The following is a 21,414-nucleotide window of genomic DNA, read 5'->3' as shown; positions in this document are numbered from 1 at the left end:
CATACATTCACACACACACACACACACACACACACACACACACACACACACACACACACACACACACACACACACACACACACACACACACACACACACACACAACATTCACACACCATCCCCACGGCTCAATTATACCGGAGCCATCTTGATTATTGCACATGCCATAACACATGGCGTGTGAGAGGGGATGGTGGTTCAGAGAAGAGAGGCCATTCTAACATGGACAGATGGGAGAGGGGACTAGAGCGTGACTGAGCCGGCTGCAGAGAGAGAGATGTAATGGGGGAGTGTGCATCTTTGTGTGTGTGGTGGGCTTGTATTATTATCCTTGTGGGTACTGTAAAACCCCCAAAATCCCCACAAGGATAGTAAAACAAGGAAAATTCCCAGGTCCCCATGAGGACAAAGGCTATTTTAGATTTAGGGTTAGGATTACAATTAGGGTTAGAATTACGGTTAGGGGTTAGGTTTAGGGTTAGGAGTTAGGGTTAGGTTTGGGGTAAGGATTTTAAATGAAAGTACATTTTAGGTCCCCACAAGGATAGTAAAACATATGCTGTATGTGTGTGCCTTTGTGTAGGTTTCCCTCCCCTTTTTATATCCTGACCAAGCTAATTTGCCTGTCCTCCAGGGTCCGGGTGTGACCTAGGTCTCCTCCACCGCATTGCCCGGCTCGGGCTCTCCCTGCTGAGGTTGGCAGGGTGGGTCAGGCTGGCAGAGTGGCAGTACTCTGGAGCTCAGGCCCATGGCCAGCCTAGCCTCCCACAGTGACAGCATGCCTGATAAGCGGAGCTGTGCTGCCTAATTGCCCTCCGTCTGTCACAGGGAATGTATGGGCTCTCAGTCTGCAGAGTTTTGACAACGCACCCCGCTGTCCGCTGCCTCCTGTCCACATCCAGTGGCACACATGGGTCAACAACCACCTACAGACAGATACAGTATGCACAAACAAGCAAAGTATACACACTGCTGGTAGGAATATGCCTTGGTGAATGTAATTTCTAACAATTTCATGTCTTCTGAAGAGACATTTAGAAGAGCATTTGAAACCACCCCCCAAGCCCACAGCTACAGTGGCTTGCGAAAGTATTCACCCCCTTGGCATTTTTCCTATTTTATTGCCTTACAACCTGGAATTAAAATGGATTTTGGGGGGGGGGGGGGTTGTATCAATTGATTTACACAACATGCCTACCACTTTGAAGATGCAAAATGTTTTTTATTGTGAAACAACCAAGAAATAAGACAAAAAAATGGAAACCTTGAGCATGCATAACTATTCACCCCCCCAAAGCCAATACTTTGTAGAGCCACCTTTTTCAGCAATTACAGCTGCATGTCTCTTGGGGTATGTCTCTATAAGCTTGGCACATCTAGCCATTGGGATTTTTGCCCATTCTTCAAGGCAAAACTGCTCCAGCTCCTTCAAGTTGGATGGGTTCCGCTGGTGTACAGCAAGCTTTAAGTCATACCACAGATTCTCAATTGGATTGAGGTCTGGGCTTTGACTAGGCCATTCCAAGACATTTAAATGTTTCCCCTTAAACCACTCGAGTCTTGCTTTAGCAGTATGCTTTGGGTCATTGTCCTGCTGGAAGGTGAACCTCCGTCCCAGTCTCAAATCTCTGGAAGACAAACAGGTTTCCCTCAAGAATTTCCCTGTATTTAGCGCCATCCATCATCCCTTCAATTCTGACAAGTTTCCCAGTCCCTGCCGATGAAAAACATGGTGATGGTGTTCTCGGGGTGATGAGAATTGTTGGGTTTGCGCCAGACATTGCGTTTTCCTTGATGGCAAAAAACCTAATTTGTAGTCTCATCTGACCAGAGTACCTTCTTCCATATGTTTGGGGAGTCTCTCACATGCCTTTTGGCGAACACCAAACGTGTTTGCTTATTTTTTTAGCAATGGCTTTTTTTCTGGCCACTCTTCCGTAAAGCCCAGCTCTATGGAATGTACAGCTTAAAGTGGTCCTGTGGACAGATACTCCAATTTCCGCTGTGGAGCTTTGCAGCTCCTTCAGGGTTTCTTTGATACCCCTCTGATTAATGCCCTCCTTGCCTAGTCTATGAGTTTTGGTGGGGGGCCCTCTCTTGGCAGGTTTGTTGTGGTGCCATATTCTTTCCATTTTTTAATAATGGATTTAATGGTGCTCCGTGGGATGTTCAAAGTTTTGGATATTTTTTTATAACCCAACCCTGATCTGTACTTCTCCACAACTTTGTCCCTGACCTGTTTGGAGAGCTCACTTGGTCTTCATGGTGCCGCTTGCTTGGTGGTGGCGCTTGCTTAGTGGTGTTGCAGACTTTGGGGCCTTTCAGAACAGGTGTATATCTACTGAGATCATGTAACAGATCATGTGACACTTAGATTGCACACAGGTGGACTTTATTGAAATAATTATGTCACTTCTGAAGGTAATTGGTTGCACCAGATCTTATTTAGGGACTTCATAGCAAAGGGGGTGAATACATATGCACGCACCACTTTTCTGTTTACATTTTTTTTGTTTAATTGTTTGAAAAAAAAAGATTAAATTAACTTAACCAATTTGGACTATTTGGCGTATGTCCATTACATGAAATCCAAATAAAAATCTATTTAAATTACAGGTTGTAATACAACAAAATAGGAAAAATGCCAAGGGGGATGAATTCTTTTGCAAGGCACTCTATACCCTATCAAAACGAATTTAGAAATAGCCATTAGTAGCATTGAGATGATATCGCAGGTTAGCTGCATCACTATAACGTTAACCCCACAGGCTTCAGTAGTGACTACAACACGTTTGGGGGAATACTGTCCCTCTTGTTATGTTTACTGAGTTAATCGATTACATGATAAAGCCTTTACAGAGAGAGAGAGAGAGAGAGAGAGAGAGAGAGAGAGAGAGAGAGAGAGAGAGAGAGAGAGAGAGAGAGAGAGAGAGAGAGAGAGAGAGAGAGAGAGAGAGAGAGAGAGAGAGAGAAAGAGAGAGAGAGAGAGAGAGAGAGAGAGAGAGAGAGAGAGAGAGAGAGAGAGAGAGAGAGAGAGAGAGAGAGAGAGAGAGAGTGAATTGAATTGAATTGAGTGCCCATGCATCCTGCTCTACAGGGGACCAGCCTCAGGAGAGAGGGATGTGTTGTTTGGTAAACACACTACAACACAAGGCAATTACATTTCCCTACTGCCTTCTCCATTTAAACACAAAGCAGGATGCCTCTCTGCTAAAAAACACAACTACAAAGCTTTCAATGTCTGCAGGGGACAGAACATGATTAGCGTGCCAATAATCTTGACTTTGTTGTTGATGTGATCTTTTGTTTGGCTGTTTGAGAGACTTTTCGACTCGTAAGCAACCTGACCAGTGGTGAGTGGGTGGTTTGAAGTACAGTAGACCAACATGGAGCCTAGAGGAAACCCATCACCCTCATGAACCTGGTTGTATATGTTCAAATAGCCACCAGTATGTTGCTACATTTTCATTCAATTTCACATGTTGCAACTCTTAATGTCTCATCTCGCCATAACTCTGCACTACAGAAAACTGCTGTATAGTTTTTGATAATTTCAAAGTTCTCATTTTGAGTGGGCAACACTGCTCCCAAGCCACATGGTTCCATATAGTTAAACCTAGAGTAGTCGAAATGGGGAAGATGGGTGAATGAGGCAGACTCTGAGCTAGGTGAATGAGACAGGCTATGAGATGGATGAATGAAACAGGCTCTGAGCTGGGGTGATAAGACAGGTTCTGAGCTTGGGGAATGAGACAGGCTCTGAGCTTGGGGAATGAGACAGACTCTGAGCTTGGGGAATGAGACAGACTCTGAGCTTGGGGAATGAGACAGGCTCTGAGCTTGGGGAATGAGACAGACTCTGAGCTTGGGGAATGAGACAGGCTCTGAGCTTGAGGAATGAGACATGCTCTGAGCTTGAGGAATGAGACATGCTCTGAGCTGGGGGAATGAGACAGGCTCTGAGCTAGCGGAATGAGACAGACTCTGAGCTTGAGGAATGAGACAGGCTCTGAGCTGGGGTAATTAGACAGGCTCCGAGCTAGGGGAATGAGACAGGCTCTGAGATGGGTAAATGAGAGGCTCTGGGCTAGGGGAATGAGACAGACTCTGAGCTGGGAGAATGAGACAGGCTCTGAGATGGGTAAATGAGAGGCTCTCAGCTAGGGGAATGAGACAGACTCTGAGCTGGGATAATGAGACAGGCTCTGAGATGGGTAAATGAGAAGCTCTGAGCTAGGGTAATGAGACAGACTCTGAGCTGGGAGAATGAGACAGGCTCTGAGCTAGGGTAATGAGACAGACTCTGAGCTAGGGGAATGAGACAGGCTCTGAGATGGGTAATGAGACAGGCTCTGAGATGGGTAAATGAGAGGCTCTGAGCTAGGGTAATGAGAGACTCTGAGCTGGGAGAATGAGACAGGCTCTGAGTTAGGGTAATGAGACAGGCTCTGAGCTAGGGGAATGAGACAGGCTCTGAGATGGGTAAATGAGAGGGAGCACTATCTGGGTGCGTTCCGCTGCCAAGTCGGAAAATTGCATCAACAAATGGTGAATTCCTGCCAGTTCACGCTGGGTTAAAAAAAGTGTTACAGTTGTCCACAAAAAATGACACTGCCGACTGAAGTGGAAAAGGCTTCAAATTGCTCATTGAACAAAGGGATGTTTGGGGGAGTGTTGTGCTAATAATCGCCATCTACACGGGAGGTGTGAATTGCAGACAATTACCACGTGCCATGTGCTCAGATAGAAGCCATAGCTATTAGCCTAAACAAGGAAAACCGTGTTTTAAAGTGGCACTCCAATCGGCTTTTCACCTCATTTATCACCTGATTACAAACAGTAGCGGTGCCTGAGTAAAATAACTAGGGAAGCCAAGCCACCCCCTACCCCCATAACCTGTTAATTAATATGCCTTGCGACTGTGATATATAGGCCTAAAGGCCGAGACAATAAGAAGACACAATGGCAGAATAAATTCAACCACACCTTTGTTTTATCACAAAACCGGATAGCAACCTCTGTCCAGTGAAGTCCACAAAGCATATTGCATGTACAGTAACAGACCTACAGCATGGTCAAGCAAGTTAATGTTTCTGACATTTTCGGACCACTGAACAACTACTGATTTAGAACCATCGAGAGCTATCGCAAGTTGTAAGAAAAACAGGAACTGCCTCCACTATTCCAGCACCATTTCAACTTCAACATTTCAACATCATCAAATCACCTCTGCTTAGTCTAATACAGTGACAACGAAAAGATACCAAAAATAATTTTGTCCAATCAACGTAAGCTAAATATGATGTGGCTGTCCATGGTTCTGATTTCTGTGCATGTGTGTGTGTGCGTGCGCGTTCGTGCAAGTAGAGAAACATGTTGACTCACCCTACTTGTAGGGAAACGCCAATGCCATCCTCCTCTCTTTCATGTTGACGAAACGGTCTATGACTGTCATACAGTACACGCTTTTATTTGTTGTTGTCCTAGGCTACCTGGCTAAAATGCTTGCTCACTAGCCTAACTTCCATTCATGGGCAACGTTAGCTAGTTAACTTTAGCCTTCTACATCTAGCTACATATTGAACTTCCATTCTATCAGGCCAGGGGCACAACAATGTATGAATTAATGATTGGATCTGAATCACTGTTATAATGATAGCCCAATATGGAGAATTAATTAAAACCACAAGTCCAAATCCCTATCTCCATCCATGGCTAATTTAGGAAAGGGCCAATTTCAGCTAGCTGGCTAGCTAGCCACCGGAAGACAACAACACAACAAGATGCAACAATTAAAGTTTTTCTGTCAATTAATTTCAATGGGATTTGATAGGAGGGATGCCAAATCCAACCTGGCTTCCCTTGACACTTTTTTTTGGTGCGCCAGGACCATTCACAGTTAAGCTCACTCAGTACAGCTCAATGTGGATTGGCAAATTTTGTATACTATTTTTGTCAAGGGAGGCCAGATGCTCGCCTTCAATGCTACGGGGGGCAACAATGTCATATTTGTTTGGACCAGACAGCATCAGATAGATAGCCTACACGAAAATTATGAAACACAGAGAGATGAAAGATACATAAAAAAATAAATATAAAAATTGTAATACACGCCACTGTTTACAAAACAAAAGGCACATCTCAATAGATGGTCCAGATAAGTCATGACATTGCAGTGGTGGGGTGGGCCTTTCCTCTTTTGTTCTCTTCTGCTCCTCTATTGTTCCTATTTTAATTGATTTTATTTCACCTTTGTTTAACCAGGTAGACCTGGTCAAGATAAAGCAAAGCAGTGCGACAAAAACAACAGAGTTACACATGGGATAAACAAACAAACAAACAAACAAACAAACAAACAAACAAACAAACAAACAAACAAACAAACAAACAGGGTCTCGACCCCGCCCTGTGCAACTGGGTACTGGACTTCCTGACGGGCCGCCCCCAGGTGGTGAGGGTAGGTAACAACATCTCCACCCCGCTGATCCTCAACACTGGGGCCCCACAAGGGTGCGTTCTGAGCCCTCTCCTGTACTCCCTGTTCACCCACGACTGCGTGGCCATGCACGCCTCCAACTCAACACACTACAGTGGTAGGCTTGATTACCAACAACGACAACGACGGAGGTGAGGGCCCTCGGAGTGTGGTGTCAGGAAAATAACCTCACACTCAACGTCAACAAAACAAAGGAGATGATTGTGGACTTCAGGAAACAGCAGAGGGAGCACCCCCCTATCCACATCGACGGGACAGTAGTGGAGAGGGTAGTAAGTTTTAAGTTCCTCGGCGTACACATCACGGACAAACTGAATTAGTCCACCCACACAGACAGCGTTGTGAAGAAGGCCCAGCAGCGCCTCTTCAACCTCAGGACGCTGAAGAAATTTGGCTTGTCACCAAAAGCACTCACAAACTTCTACAGATGCACAATCGAGAGCATTCTGTCGGACTGTATCACCGCCTGGTACGGCAACTGCTCCGCCCACAACCTCAAGGCTCTCCAGAGGGTAGTGAGATCTGCACAACGCATCACCGGCTAGTAATACATGTATCACTAGCCACTTTAAACTATGCCACTTTATGTTTATATACCCTACATTACTCATCTCATATGTATATACTGTACTCTATACCATCTACTGCATCTTGCCTATGCCGTTCTGTACCATCACTCATTCATATATCTTTATGTACATATTCTTTATCCCTTTACACTTGTGTGTGTATAAGGTAGTAGTTGTGGAATTTTTAGGTTAGATTACTCGTTGGTTATTACTGCATTGTCGGAACTAGAAGCACAAGCATTTCGCTACACTCGCATTAACATCTGCTAACCAAAATTTGATTTTATTTGAACATACAGTCAATAACACAATAGGCAATAAATAGGCCAATAGTGGCGAAGTAATTACAATTTAGCAATTTACACTGGAGTGATATATGTGCAGATGAGGATGTGCAAGTAGAAATACTGGTGTGCAAAAGAGCAGAAAAACTAAAACAAATATCGGGATGAGGTAGGTAGTTGGTTGGATGGGCTATTTACAGATGGGCTGTGTACAACTACAGCGATCAGTAAGCTGCTCTGACAGCTGACGCTTAAAGTTAGTGAGGGAGATATGTCTACAACTTCAGTGGTTTTGCAATTCGTTCCAGTCATTGGCAGCAGAGAACTGGAAGGAAAGGCAGCCAAAGGAGGTGTTGTTGGCTTTGGGAATGACCAGTGAAATATACCTGCTGGAGCGCATGCTATGGGTGGTTGTTGCTATGGTGACCAGTGAGCTGAGATAAGGCGGAGCTTTACCTAGCAAAGACTTATAGATGACCTGGAGCCAGTGGGTTTGGCAACGAATACGTAGCGAAGACCAGTCAATGAGAGAGTACAGGTCGCAGTGGCGGGTAGTATACGGGGCTTTGGTGACAAAACGGATGGCACTGTGACAGACTGCATCCAATTTGCTGAGTAGAGTGTTGGAGGCTATTTTGTAAATGACATCGCCGAAGTCAAGGATCAGTCAGTTTTACGAGGGTATGTTTGGCAGCATGAGTGAAGGAGGCTTTGTTGCGAAATAGGAAGCCAATTCTAGATTTAACTTTGGATTGGAGATGCTCAAGCAAGGGGGGGCCAATGACATCACGGGTTCCTATCAGACCAACTCATTGAATGTCCTACTCCTTGAAGTTTACAGTTGTGTCTAAAAAACACAATTTTACTCAAAACATAATGTTTTACTCTTTAGTGTCTGCACTTTACTTTATTTATACTAGGGATATCACTTTTCAACAGTAAACGTTCATACATTTCTGGAGGATGTCTTTAAAATGTATATGCATCCAGGTGTACTTATGTGAGTGAGTCAACTTATTTGAATTACATTATTTCCCTTTCCTGCAGTCAAATGACCAAATCGAATCTAGCGGCTTCATGGGTGGAATATTATTAATATTTTTCATAAATCCATAATTAATAAACATGACAAAAAAGAAAGCCAGAAATCCTGTGTTTCTATATTAAAAGGTTTCTGTGATGCATATAAAGTCTAATATTGGGATGCAAACACAAAATGTAATTCATTTGAACTTTATATCTGACATGGTACAGGTGCGTTACCATCTGTGTGAGGTGTATACTTTTGTTTCAAAGTAGATTTGTTGAAGACTATCAAGAAACACTGTGTGAGCCTGATTTAGCCCACTGCGGTTTAACAAAGTGTGCTCCATTTGAAGTAGAAATATTTTTTTACATAAAACTTTATTACATAAAACAAAACATGTAATAATTTTGAGACTACAGGAAATAGATTGACTGCTATGTTAAACAACTGCAGTCATGGCTGCTTTGGTTCTCAATAGCCTTGTGGCTGTTGTAATATTTTGACTGTAGAAAAACCGGATCTCTTAAAATACATTATACAGTGATTTTTTAAACTTTTCCTGTTGAAGATAAAAGTTGCCCCTGACCGCCTTCTCACTTCCTGCTCTGCATTTAGCTATTCAGATATTTTGTATCTTTATTGATTTTGTAACAACGGACATTGCAATGTTTTCAGCTGATGGCAACCTACGATGGTGTTATGCAAAGTGTGCTTGTCAAACATGATGTGAGTATTTTTGCCTTCCATAACCAATGCTACGATGAGAACATGTACCACATATAAATGGCCTGTAACAGAGTCAAATGCAATATGACAATAAAACTCAATTGGTTTCAAGGAACAACAATAATGACAGGGAGAGATGAAAGGAAACAAAAGCAATACAATGCAATTAGCTTTCCCACTGTGATCTCAATCCAAACACATTCCAGGATGCCTCTCAACACTAAACACATCTAAAAACACTACCACAATGCTTTTAATGTCTGCTGGGGATAGAACAGGACTAGAGTGACAAGAGTGACAATTTTTGACACTTATGTGTTCTGTTGTTGTTGTCTAAATGGCAGGCTTCCAGAGGTGGCATTAGCACTATGGGGGTGGAAGAGCATTTTGTGTTGAGGGGTTTGGAAACAGAGGACCCACCTGCACAGCGGACACAGATTGAGAGTCTATTACGGAAAAACCAGGGAGGATGCTAACAGACTCAAAGGGACTCAAAGTGGTCACATACATATACATGAATGAGGCTATAGTACAGTCACCACAGTGCAGCCAGTGCACACATTAGTTGGCCAGGCACCCTGAGCAGATTGGTCAACCCAGAGTCAGGATTGCAAATTTGCAAAATTACGCTAACTTTCCCCAAATTCAGGGGTTTTTCAGAAATTCAGGTTGAAAGATTTCTGAAATCAGGAGAGAATGAGCAGAAATTTCGGAAACCTCCAACCAGGATTTGTAAAAAAACTGGAAATTTGGGGAAAGTTCCTACGATTTTTGAAGCCTACACAGATGGCACTTTATAACATGAACACAGGTCTACAGTAAAAAACAAACAGTCTGTCACGCCTGTTTGTTTTTGTATGTTTCTATTTTTAGTTTGGTCAGGGTGTGATGTGGGTGGGTATTCTATGTTGTAGGTCTAGGTTTTCTATTTCTATGTGTTTGGCCTGGTATGGTTCTCAATCAGAGGCAGCTGTCTATCGTTGTCTCTGAGAGCCATACTTAGGTAGCCTGTTTTCCCACTTTTGTTTGTGGGTGGTTATTTTCTGGTTAGTGTTTGTTGCACCTGTCAGAACTGTTCGTTGGTCGTTTTGATGTTTTTGTTCGTGTATTCATCTTGATTAAAAGTATTATGGATACGTACCGCGCTGCACTTTGGTCCTCCTCTCCTTCTCCCGACGACAATCGTTACAGAACCACCCACCAACAAAGGACCAAGCAGCGTGGGAAAATGGACTCCTGGACATGGGAGGAAATTTTGGACGGCAAAGGACCATGGGCACAGCCGGGAGAGTATCGCCGTCCGAACAAGGAGCTGGAGGCAGCTAGAGTGGAGCGGCGACGCTATGAGGAGTTGGCTCGAGGAGAAGTGCACGAGAGGCAGCCCCAGAAATGTTGGGGGGGGAGGCACACGGGGAGATTGGCGGAGTCAGGTAGGAGACCTAAGCTAACTCCCCGTGCTTACCGTGGTGAGCGTCGTACTGGTCAGGCACCGTGCTATGCGGTGGAGCGCACGGTGTCTCCAGTACGTGTTCATAGCCCGGGTTATCCTTCGCCAGCTTTGCGCACTGGAGACACAGTGGGTCTGCACAGCCCAGTGCGTCATGTGCCTGCGCCCCGCAGGTGCAGGGCCAAAGTCACCATACAGCCAGGACGGGTTGTGCAGGCTTTTTTCTCGAGACCTCCAGTGCGCCTACACGGCCCAGTGTATCCGGTGCCTCTGCCAAGGACAAGGCCTCCTGCATGTCTCCCCAGCCTGGTGAGTCCTGTGCCTGTGCTACGCTCTAACCCTCCTGCATGTCTCCCCAGCCTGGTGAGTCCTGTGCCTTCTCCCAGAGCCAGGCCTCCTGTGTGTCTCTCCATTCCAGTGATGATCCATGGCAAGAAGCCTCCAGTGATGATCCATGGCACGAAGCCTACAGTGATGATCAATGGCAAGAAGCCTCCAGTGATAATCCATGGCATGAAGCCTCCAGGATAATCCATGACACAAAGCCTCCAGTGATGATCCATGGCAAGAAGCCTCCAGTGATGATCCATGGCACGAAGCCTCCAGTGATAATCCATGGCACGAAGCCTCCAGTGATGATCCATGGCAAGAAGCTTCCAGTGATGATCCATGGCACGAAGCCTCCAGTGATAATCCATGGCACGAAGCCTCCAGTGATGATCCATGGCACGAAGCCTCCAGTAATGACCCATGGCACGAAGCCTCCAGTGATGATCCATGGCAAGAAGCCTCCAGTGGTGATCCATGGCACGAAGCCTCCAGTGGTGATCCATGGCACGAAGCCTCCAGTGATGATCCATGGCACGAAGCCTCCAGTGATAATCCATGGCACGAAGCCTCCAGTGATGATCCATGGCAAGAAGCTTCCAGTGATGATCCATGGCACGAAGCCTCCAGTGATAATCCATGGCACGAAGCCTCCAGTGATGATCCATGGCACGAAGCCTCCAGTAATGACCCATGGCACGAAGCCTCCAGTGATGATCCATGGCAAGAAGCCTCCAGTGGTGATCCATGGCATGAAGCCTCCAGTGGTGATCCATGGCACGAAGCCTCCAGTGATGATCCATGGCACGAAGCCTCCAGTGATGCTCCATGGTAAGAAGCCTCCACTGATGATCCATGGCACAAAGCATCCAGTGATGATCCATTGCACGAAGCCTCCAGTGAAGATCCATGTCACGAAGCCTCCAGTGAGGAGTTATGGCACGAGGCCTCCAGCGACACCCTCTAGTCCGGAGCCTCCAGCAACGCCCTCTAGTCCGGAGACACCAGCGACGCCCTCTAGTCCGGAGCCTCCAGCGTCACCCTCTAGTCCGGAGCCTCCAGCATCGTCCTCTAGTCCGGAGCAGCCAGAGTCTCCCTCCTGTCCGGATATCACAAGCTGAGTATTATGGATACGTACCACGCTGCACTTTGGTCCTCCTCTCCTTCTCCCGACGACAATCGTTACACAGTCATCGACAAGATGTTCTATGCATATTTTTCTATTCAATTCCTTATTGAATTTCTGATTAGAGTACAACAGCAGGGGTAGGAATTAACTATTGTAACAAACACTAACTCCACTTTTTCAACCCCACTATTAATGTAACATGGAAAACACACAAATTCCAATTCAGTTCCTAATCTGACAAAATGAACAATGCATTGACCTCGATTCTGATTATCCCTTGTTCATGAGTTTATCTCCACAATCTCTGTGTTGAAGTCTGTGAACATGATGACAAAGAGGCCTGAAAGGGTGGAGGACTCGGTATAGAATCTCATCAACCACAAAACCAGTAAACTGAAACAGAGATGCATCATCAAACAAGTGGCTGCAGCCAGTGACTGTCTGTCAGTGTGACCAAAACCAAGGTCACATGAAATGAGTTGTAATCATAACCACAGGATTATAAATCCATAATCCCTACTGCCGTGTACTGACTGACTGTTGGCTCCTGCCTCTCCCACTGACCTCTACTCTGCCTCACCACCAGCTATGGTAAATGCTCATATCTAAAGCCAGCTTAATCACATTACCTGGAAGAGAGGAGGATATGCATAAGCAAAAACATCCTACTTGGAATTAGGCTTTGTTTTTAATTAGTTTTTTACTCAGGCAAATGCTGTGACCTCTTAAACTGGGAGTCAACCCCCGATGTGGAAAAGATGATGTAATGAGAGCCCTGAACTGTGTAGAGAGTGGAGTGACATTTTGGCAGTTTTGTGCGCTCCAGGAACAGATGAATTGTGGGGGATCCTGCACAGCGTGGAGCCCTGTGTGTTTTTGGCAAGTGGCATCGCCTATCACACATACACGAGGCTGGCATTCTGCAGTGGCAGAATGGGTCGTTTGTCAAACGAGACTGTTAAAGCACAGCCCGCCTGCCTGTTCACATCATGCTGACACACAATGCAGTCTCTACCATCGTGCTGTTCTCAGATCTCACTTCCTGGATCACTCCCATCTGCTTTCTCTGACAGCAGTCCTGGTCCATTTGATCTCAAATCAGAGTCTGCTGACATGGTTCTTACTGACGATATCACAAGCTGAGCAATCACCAACATCACTGTCATAACAATAGACCTAACAAAGCAGCATGACGGGGAGTGGGCGTGAGAGGGAGAGAGAGGATGGAGAAAAAGACGGGGGTGAGACTGTTGAAGGAGAGAGAAAGGGGGATAGAGGGAGAGAGTATAGGTTAGAAAGACAGTAGAGGAGGTACATCACAGCATTCCTGACAGTTGCATTATTGCCCTTACAAAACAACACATGAACAAAATTATGTGAAAAAAAACATTATTTTCGGACACGTGTGAAATTTTCATGAGTCAGATACGTGAAACTCAGCCGCTCCAGTGGTTCTGCTCTTTGTTTCTGATACAAGCTGCCTGGCCGTACCTCTCTCACTGCATTCTTAGACATACTTAATTTCATATGACTTTTGCTAGTAATATACAGGTATACCGTATGCTGTAAGGACACCACACACTCTGCCCTCTGAGAGCGTGGCGCTGTGGGGAGATGTGCTCTGGGTGGACCAGTCTCAGGGGGTCTGTCTGGTGAGCCTGCTGGTGCTGCTGTGTTTATTTATTCATAACACCTCTTCTCTAATGGATCTACTGTAATGGCTCTCACTATCACATGTGGAGCTTAAATTTCACACGTGAAACCATATTTTCACATGTATTACATTTAGAGTTTTACATGTGAGGAGAATAAAAGGTGTTCACCTCACATGTGAAATTTGCAATTTCACATATTAACTTTCAGATGTGAAAATCACATTTGCTGTTTCATATATTTAAAAACTTCCACGCGATTGTTTTTCACATATAGAACTGCAAATTCTACTCAAATTCTTGCAGTAGCAATGTTTCCACCGGTTGGAATTAGGATGTCCAAATCTTAAAAACCCAAATGCGGGACAAGGGAAAGATTTTGCTTGACATTTGTGGAACAGTGAACAGAAAACATTTTTGGGGACAGGTTAATGGATCACATTGAAATGGCGACATGGTTCTGCTGTATGAAGGTCACTGCCTGTTAAAGGGGCAATCCGTAGTTGCAACATACATTTTTGGACTTATAAATTAATGATATGTACCCATTGATTCTTGAAGAATATAGCGTATACATTGCCTTCAGAAAGTATTCACACTCCTTGACTTTTTCCACATCTTGTTGTGTTACAGCCTGAATTTAAAATGGATTCAATTGAGATTTGTTTTTGTCACTGGCCTGCACACAATACCCCATAATGTCAGTCGAATTATGTTTTTAAATTTTCTTACTAATTCATTCAAAATTAAAAGCTGAAATGTCTTGTGTCAATAAGCATTCCACCCCTTTGTTATTGCCAATTGTGTAAAAAGTACCCAATTGTCATACTTAAGTAAAAGTAAAGTAAAGATACCGTACCTTAATTGAAAATGACTCAAGTAAAAGTAAAAGTCATCCAGTAAAATACTACTTGAGTAAAAGTATAAAAGTATTTGGTTTTAAATATACTTAAGTATCAATAGTAAATGTAATTGCTAAAACATAATTAAGTATCACATTTCAAATTCCTTATATTAAGCAAAACAGATGGCTGTCACGTTCCTGACCTGTTTTCTGTTGTTTTTGTATGTGTTTAGTCGGTCAGGGCGTGAGTTGGGGTGGGCATTCTATGTTATGTGTATCTATGTTGGTTAATGGGTTACCTGATATGGTTCTCAATTAGAGGCAGATGTAATTCATTTCCTCTGATTGAGAACCATATTAAGGTAGGATGTTCTCACTGTTTGTTTGTGGGTGATTGTCTTCCGTGTCTGTGTTTGTCGCGCCACACGGGACTGTTTCGGTTTGTGTAGTCTATTCCTGTTCTGCGTGTTTATGTAAGTTTTTCCAGTTCAGGTCTGTCTACGTCGTTTTGTTATTTTGTTAATTATCAAGTGTAGTTCGTTTTCGTCTTGTTTAATAAATTCATCATGTCTTCATTACCCGTTGCGTCTTGGTCCAATCTCTCTCCTCAAGACGATCGTTACAATGGCATGATTTTTTTATGAATTTTTATTTACAGATAGCCTGGGGGATACTCCAACACTCAGACATGATTTGTGTTTAGTGAGTCCGTCAGATCAGAGGCAGTAGAGATGGCCAGGGATGTTCTTTTGATAAGTGTGTGAATTGGACCATCCTGTCCTGCTAAGCATTCAAATTGTAACTAGTACTTTTGGGTGTCAGAGAAAATGTATGGAGTAAAATGTAAAAAAAATCTTTAGGAATGTAGTGAAATAAAAGTAAAAGTTGTCAAAAATATTCATAGTAAAGTACAGACAGATACGGCCCAAAAACTGCTTAATTAGTACTTTAAAGTATTTTTACTTAAGTACTTTACACCACTGGTTATGGCAAGCCTAAATAAAGTTCAGGAGTAAAAATGTGCTTAACAAGGCACATAATAAGTTGCATGGACTCTCACTTTGTGCAAAAATAGTGTTTAACATGATCTTTGAATGACTACCGCATCTCTGTACCGCACATATACAACTATCTGTAAGGTTCCTCAGTCGAGTAGTGCATTTCAAACACAGAATCAACCACGAAGACCAGGGAGGTTGTCCAATGCCTCAAATCTAATCCAACTTTAAATGCACTTTCAATAAAGTTTGATTTGATTTAGTCCTATTCTTTAACTTAGATTTTTGGTTGTAATGGAGACATGAATCCAACATATCAATCATCAATTTATAGACAAACAGTGAATGTATAGTTATTAAGAGATCTCTCCATAATAATTTTCACGATAGCACATTGCTATTAGTCAGTGACAAATATAAAAGATGGGTTAAGTTTAAACCCTGAATGGGAGAACAAATGAATAGTTGCAGATCAACTCTCCTGTAGGAGGTGCTGCCCAGTTTTTTTCTGATAGTGGTTATAACGTTGAAGATCTAATGTTGTTTCAAAGGTTCAACATATTTTATACAAGGTTTGTCTATGTTGAAAATTGGTTGCATAATGCTGTGGTTGCAATTTCACCATCAAATTGTCACCCTCAAAACAATAGTTTATGTTGATGTTTTTTTTAATCCAATGTATTTTCCACGTAGATTCCACGCCAAAATACGTTGACAAATTACATTGAAACAATTTTGATTCGACCAGTTTGTGCCCAGCGGGTCCTAAATTCATGTGCTTCGTATACTAAACACACGAGAGAAGAGCATTTGGATCTAGTTCTGTTCCGGATCTCTATCTTTTTCGCTCTCTGAGGACTCTTCCTCCCTCTCTCATCCTCTCACTGTCTCTCTCTATCTTTTCGGTTATTTTTGTAAATATTTTCTTTCTCTGTTCCTTAAAAGCTCTATAACCCTTAAAGGTCCAATGGATCCATTTTTTTAAATCTCAATATCAAATCATTTCTGGGTAACATTTAAGTACCTTACTAGCTAAACTTCATTTGGCGACAGATTTGAATGCGGATATTAAAGCAATATATGTGCATTTTCCCACCAGAGGTTTCAATCAAACTGACTTTTTAGCAAATAAAATACTGCATGTGATGACAGTTCACATAAAAGCACTTTTGCGCTTAAGGCCTAGATTCAATCAGATCAAGCACTAACCTGCGATAGCAGACGACCGTATAGCGATGTTTCGGCGGTGTTGGCTGTCAAATCAGTGAGCAGCTGCTCTTGCGATCATTGTCACGAAGCCACACCCGCCCCACTCGAATAAGAAGTTCAGAACAAGAAAGCGTAGGCTATATAGAAATAATTACTCTTAAATTGAAAAATCATTAAACTAAATAATAATGAATTCTATCATCCTAATGGAGGTGTAAATTACATCTCATATTCCAGTGTTCCACTTGTAAACAAGGCTGCATGGGATTTCTGTTAATGCTACTCTGTGCCGCCAATGGTAATGTCCTCTTTAGGTATAATGCCGAGAGCCACTTTTGACAGCTGTAATGCAGTTCCACCTAAGACATCGTCAAAACAACTGCTATGTGGATGTTGGCTAAAGTGGATCTGATTGAATCGAGCCTTAAGTATCATGTACTGAATAAAAAACTAAAGTTGAATGTGTTTCCATTGCATTTTTAACACTACGTATGGTTTTGTCACAAAAACTGCGAAAAAATTGCGATAAATAGCATACGAACCCAATCTGGTTTTGGCCCATGCTCTTTGGACAAAAGTACGCTGATAAAGTTGACAGTGTAGGTAATAAGATGATATGGATAAAAGCAAGATCCTTTTTTATTTTTTAGAATTGGCAGCCAAACACCTATCATCATGACATCAGCATCATTTAAATGATAGCCTACCCTCGATATTTATTGGAAATTGTTCATCAAAACTTATTTCATCTGCCTATAAACTGCATTGTTTTCCATGTCGTGGTGGTAGTAGCCTACAACATCATCACGTGACTCCAAGTTTACTGAGGCATTATGCTTTTTCTGTCAATATTTGCGCATAAAAGCTTTTCCACCGCAGTTGTTGCATAATCTATTTCACAGACAAAAAAATATCCAACGTTGTCTAGCGTATTTCGTTTTGTCGACATTGGGAAGTTTTACTGACAAATTAGCTGTTTCCATAAGGCCTGTCATGATTTTTTTATGCATCAGGTCATTGTGATTGTTTTCAAATAAAATGGTCAAAAAGAAAGATAGCTTCTTAGCAAAGGGACATTTCTCAAGCAAGAATTTTGCTAGAACTGTCTGGGAGTGGTCTAAGTTGGTAAGGAAAAACTGACAATTAGCTGTTATTGGCAGAGAGGTTTGGAACTCTCTTTCTTATTGGTCTATTAACTAATTTACCACATCGTGATGTCACCATGGAAGGACAAAACTCCATCCCACCAAAACAAGCTTAAATTGTGGTCTTTTCAAACAGCTCTTACACTAAAAGGGCATTATCATCATTTTTACAATTTCACAGTATTATTCCAACCTCATAGTGTGGTAATATACTGTATATAAAACATAGTCAAATCATGTTTTTGACTGCAGTGGGCCTTTAATAAATGTATTCTCCCCCTCGCCCTTTCTCTCTTTTTCTGGACTGTCTGATATTCTAGTTATTTTCAGGACAGTCCGATACTCTAGTTAAAGACAGCAATACAGACAGACAGACATACCAGTATCTAATAACTGCTCTGTCAAAGGTGAAAATGAATCTCATTCTGTGTTGGCTCACACACCAGAAACAGTGGCATGCCCCAAGGCCCAGAATCATACACATGCACACATGCACACACACACATACACGCATGCAGTGGCTAAGATGTGCAATAGAAATAGCATCTTCCCTGTGCACCGATGTAATCCCAGTCTCCACAGTTATTGACAACTCCAGTGTAAGCTCAGCTGGGTAGAAGGTTCAGCTCTAGCCCTCGGGTCCTGAAGACTCTCTCTCTCTGTCCTCTCTGCTCCAGTGAGAGAGAGCTGACCCTGTGCCCTTATTCTTCCTCCTGAGCTGCTCTGGTCTAAGATCGATTCACACAGTCTAGCAGTGCAGGAGAGCCTGTCAAGCACACAGCCTGACGCCTCAGAGAGTCCAAAAACCAGCACCATTCTGTTGGCCAGCACACTATCACAGTTACGGACATCTGTCGTAACTCAATCTCATGCACCCATGCTCACACATACTGTAGCATGTATGTAGACATGCATAAGTGATCTCTTTCTTCCTCTCTGTCTGGCTGTCTCTGTCTGGCTATCTCTCTCTCACAAGCACCCACGTACACACACACACACACACACACACACACACACACACACACACACACACACACACACACACACACACACACACACACACACACACACACACACACACACACACACACACACACACACACACACACACACACACACACACACACACACACACACACACACACACACACACACACACACGAATGACAGACACATAACACGTCCTCTCAAACACACCTCTCCAGTCCTTGTTTAGCACAGCTGTGTTCGGAGAGTAAACAGTCGCGTTCCTGTCACCTCAACTCAGGATCCTTTCACTACCTCACTCACTCCTCTCTCTCCTTCTCTCTTTCTGTCTCTCGTTCCATTAGACAGGGTTATCCCTGGCCAGGCGTAAGGGTCGGCATGAGGAAATACCAGAGGGAGAGAGAAAGGGGGATAGAGTAAGGAGAGGGGAAATAGGGACGGGGCGATTTAGGGAATAGAGAGGCAGTGGGAGAGAAACCAAGAGAAAGTAGGGAGGAAGGAAGGAGAAAAGAGATGTGAAAGAAAGGGGAGTGAAAAGTAGAAAAAGGGGGGTGAAAAAAGGGATAGACGGGGAGAGACAAAAATAGGGAAGGAGGTATGAGGTAGAAGGGAGGTATAAGCAGAGAGAGAGAGTGAATAGGAGATGCGTACATACACACTAAAATATAGAGACACAGACACATAGAGTGGTATCTATAGCCTGGCATACTCACATCGTGGGCTGCGGTGGTGCTCACTTTTAAACAGGGTCATATCAGGGACGCCAAACAAAGAGGGCGGCTGTGGCTTTCAGACTGGAGACAGACAGATGGCTGGACGCTTTCCCTGCTTCTCTCTCTCACAATCACTCTCTTTTCCTCTCTCCTTATGTCCTCTCTTTCTCTCTTCCTGTTTTGGCTCTCTCTCTGCAGGCAGGCAGGCTGTGGACTGACGACTGTGTTACTACTGAATCAATGACAGAGCAGTTAGAGCAGCACCAACAGTATGTACCATCTGTCCCTCTGCAGCGGGGGTGGACAGAGGAAGCACTGGGTTAGCCCATTAGCTCCAGCAGGCAGGGGGGGTTAGTGTGAGTGTGTAAATTGTTTTTTCACAGCAAGAGGAGCCTGGCTGGAGCTCAGGGTTTATAGAGCCTGCCCAGGCAAAGAGAGAGCTGCCAAGAAGTGTGTGTGTGTGTGTGTGTGTGTGTGTGTGTGTGTGTGTGTGTGTGTGTGTGTGTGTGTGTGTGTGTGTGTGTGTGTGTGTGTGTGTGTGTGTGTGTGTGTGTGTGTGTGTGTGTGTGTGTGTGTGTGTGTGTGTGTGTGTGTGTGTGTGTGTGTGGTGAAGAGAGGGTAACTCTATCCACAGCCGGGGGCTGAGGGAGTGAAGGGGGACAGGGGAGGGCAGGGGTCTAAGAGAGGAACATGAATCTGAGGACAAAGCAGAGCCACATACAGAGAACACGAGAGGAGCTCACCACTGACCTCATATCACACAGGGAAGGCATTATACACAGGCACTCACACACACCAAACACACACACGTCATACAGAGAATGTGGGTGTTGTGGGTGACAACTGGATGAGTTAACAGTGGAGATACTTGAGGATGAGGGGAAGGGGGAGGGAGACAGAGAGGGCGGGGAGAGCGAGCGATAGAGAGAGTGGGGGGGGAGCGATAGAGAGAGGAATGGGGTGGGAGAGAAAGAGAGAGGGGGGGGGGGGGGACTCACCTCTCTATTGTGGAGAGAGCAACATTAATTAAGCCTTATCTAAGACAGAGTCATTCTACTGAGGCTAAGACACACACACACATGCACGCAATCAAACGCTGAACACACGCTCACACACATACAGTATTAACACAGGCAGTGTCCCTCGAGTGCAATGTGATTAGGGTGAGGAGCTAGAGATTACAGACAGGTATAGCAGACCTCTGGTGTTTGTTTCCCTGCACTTGATTAACCAGTCATTTACTCATCAACAGAAACACGTCAATACCGAGAGTACCCCATCAGACAACTCGACAGTGTGGACACCTACCTTTAAACACTCATACAATACCTTCAGAAAGTATTCACACCCCTTGACATTTTCCACAGCCCAAATTGAAAATGCATGATATTTCGATTTTGTGCCACTGATCTATACACAGTACCACACAATTTCGAAGTGGAATTTTGTTTTTTGAAATTATTACAAGTTAATAACAATGTAAATCTGAAATGTTTTGAGTCAATAAGTATTCAACCCCTTTATTATAGCAAGCCTAAATACTGTACATTCAGGAGTAAACATTTGTTTCTGGTCTGGCTGTGTTGTTGTCCTGCAGTAGCCAGCTTGCTAAATCAGACCCTTTCCTAAGCCATGGATGGAGATGGGGATTTGGATTTGTGGTTTTGACTTAATTCTCTGTACAGGCCAATGATTATGATGGCGAAGATTCTGAGACGATTGAAGTTCAATATGTAGCCTTGTAGGTTCAAGTTAACTAGCTAGCTAACTTAGCTGGTTCATTGTTGCCCATGCAAGGAAGTTAGCTCGGTAGCCTAGGACAAACAAAAACTAAAAGTGTACTGTATGACAGAGCCATAGA

The 21,414-nt window shown here is 43.7% G+C and overlaps 1 protein-coding gene across 2 annotated transcripts in view; it reads right to left on the bottom strand.

Annotated features, from left to right (window-relative positions):
• The window catches only part of LOC139576145 (RNA-binding Raly-like protein), an 81,282-nt gene extending 61,447 nt beyond the window's left edge, over window positions 1-19,835 (bottom strand). Inside the window, exon 1 of one of the 2 annotated variants that reach the window (XM_071401878.1) lies at window positions 19,554-19,835. In XM_071401878.1, coding sequence (XP_071257979.1) covers window positions 19,554-19,593 — 40 coding nt within the window. In that variant the 5' untranslated portion in view covers window positions 19,594-19,835. The remainder of the gene's footprint in view (window positions 1-19,553) is intronic. The other variant, XM_071401877.1, reaches the window with a different exon arrangement.
• Between the last annotated feature and the right edge of the window lie 1,579 nt (window positions 19,836-21,414).

The sequence above is a fragment of the Salvelinus alpinus genome, chromosome 5, assembly GCF_045679555.1.
Source record: "Salvelinus alpinus chromosome 5, SLU_Salpinus.1, whole genome shotgun sequence".
Taxonomy (NCBI): domain Eukaryota; kingdom Metazoa; phylum Chordata; class Actinopteri; order Salmoniformes; family Salmonidae; genus Salvelinus; species Salvelinus alpinus.
The sequence above is the reverse complement of the archived record's forward strand: the minus strand, read 5'-3'. Positions and strand labels throughout refer to the sequence as shown.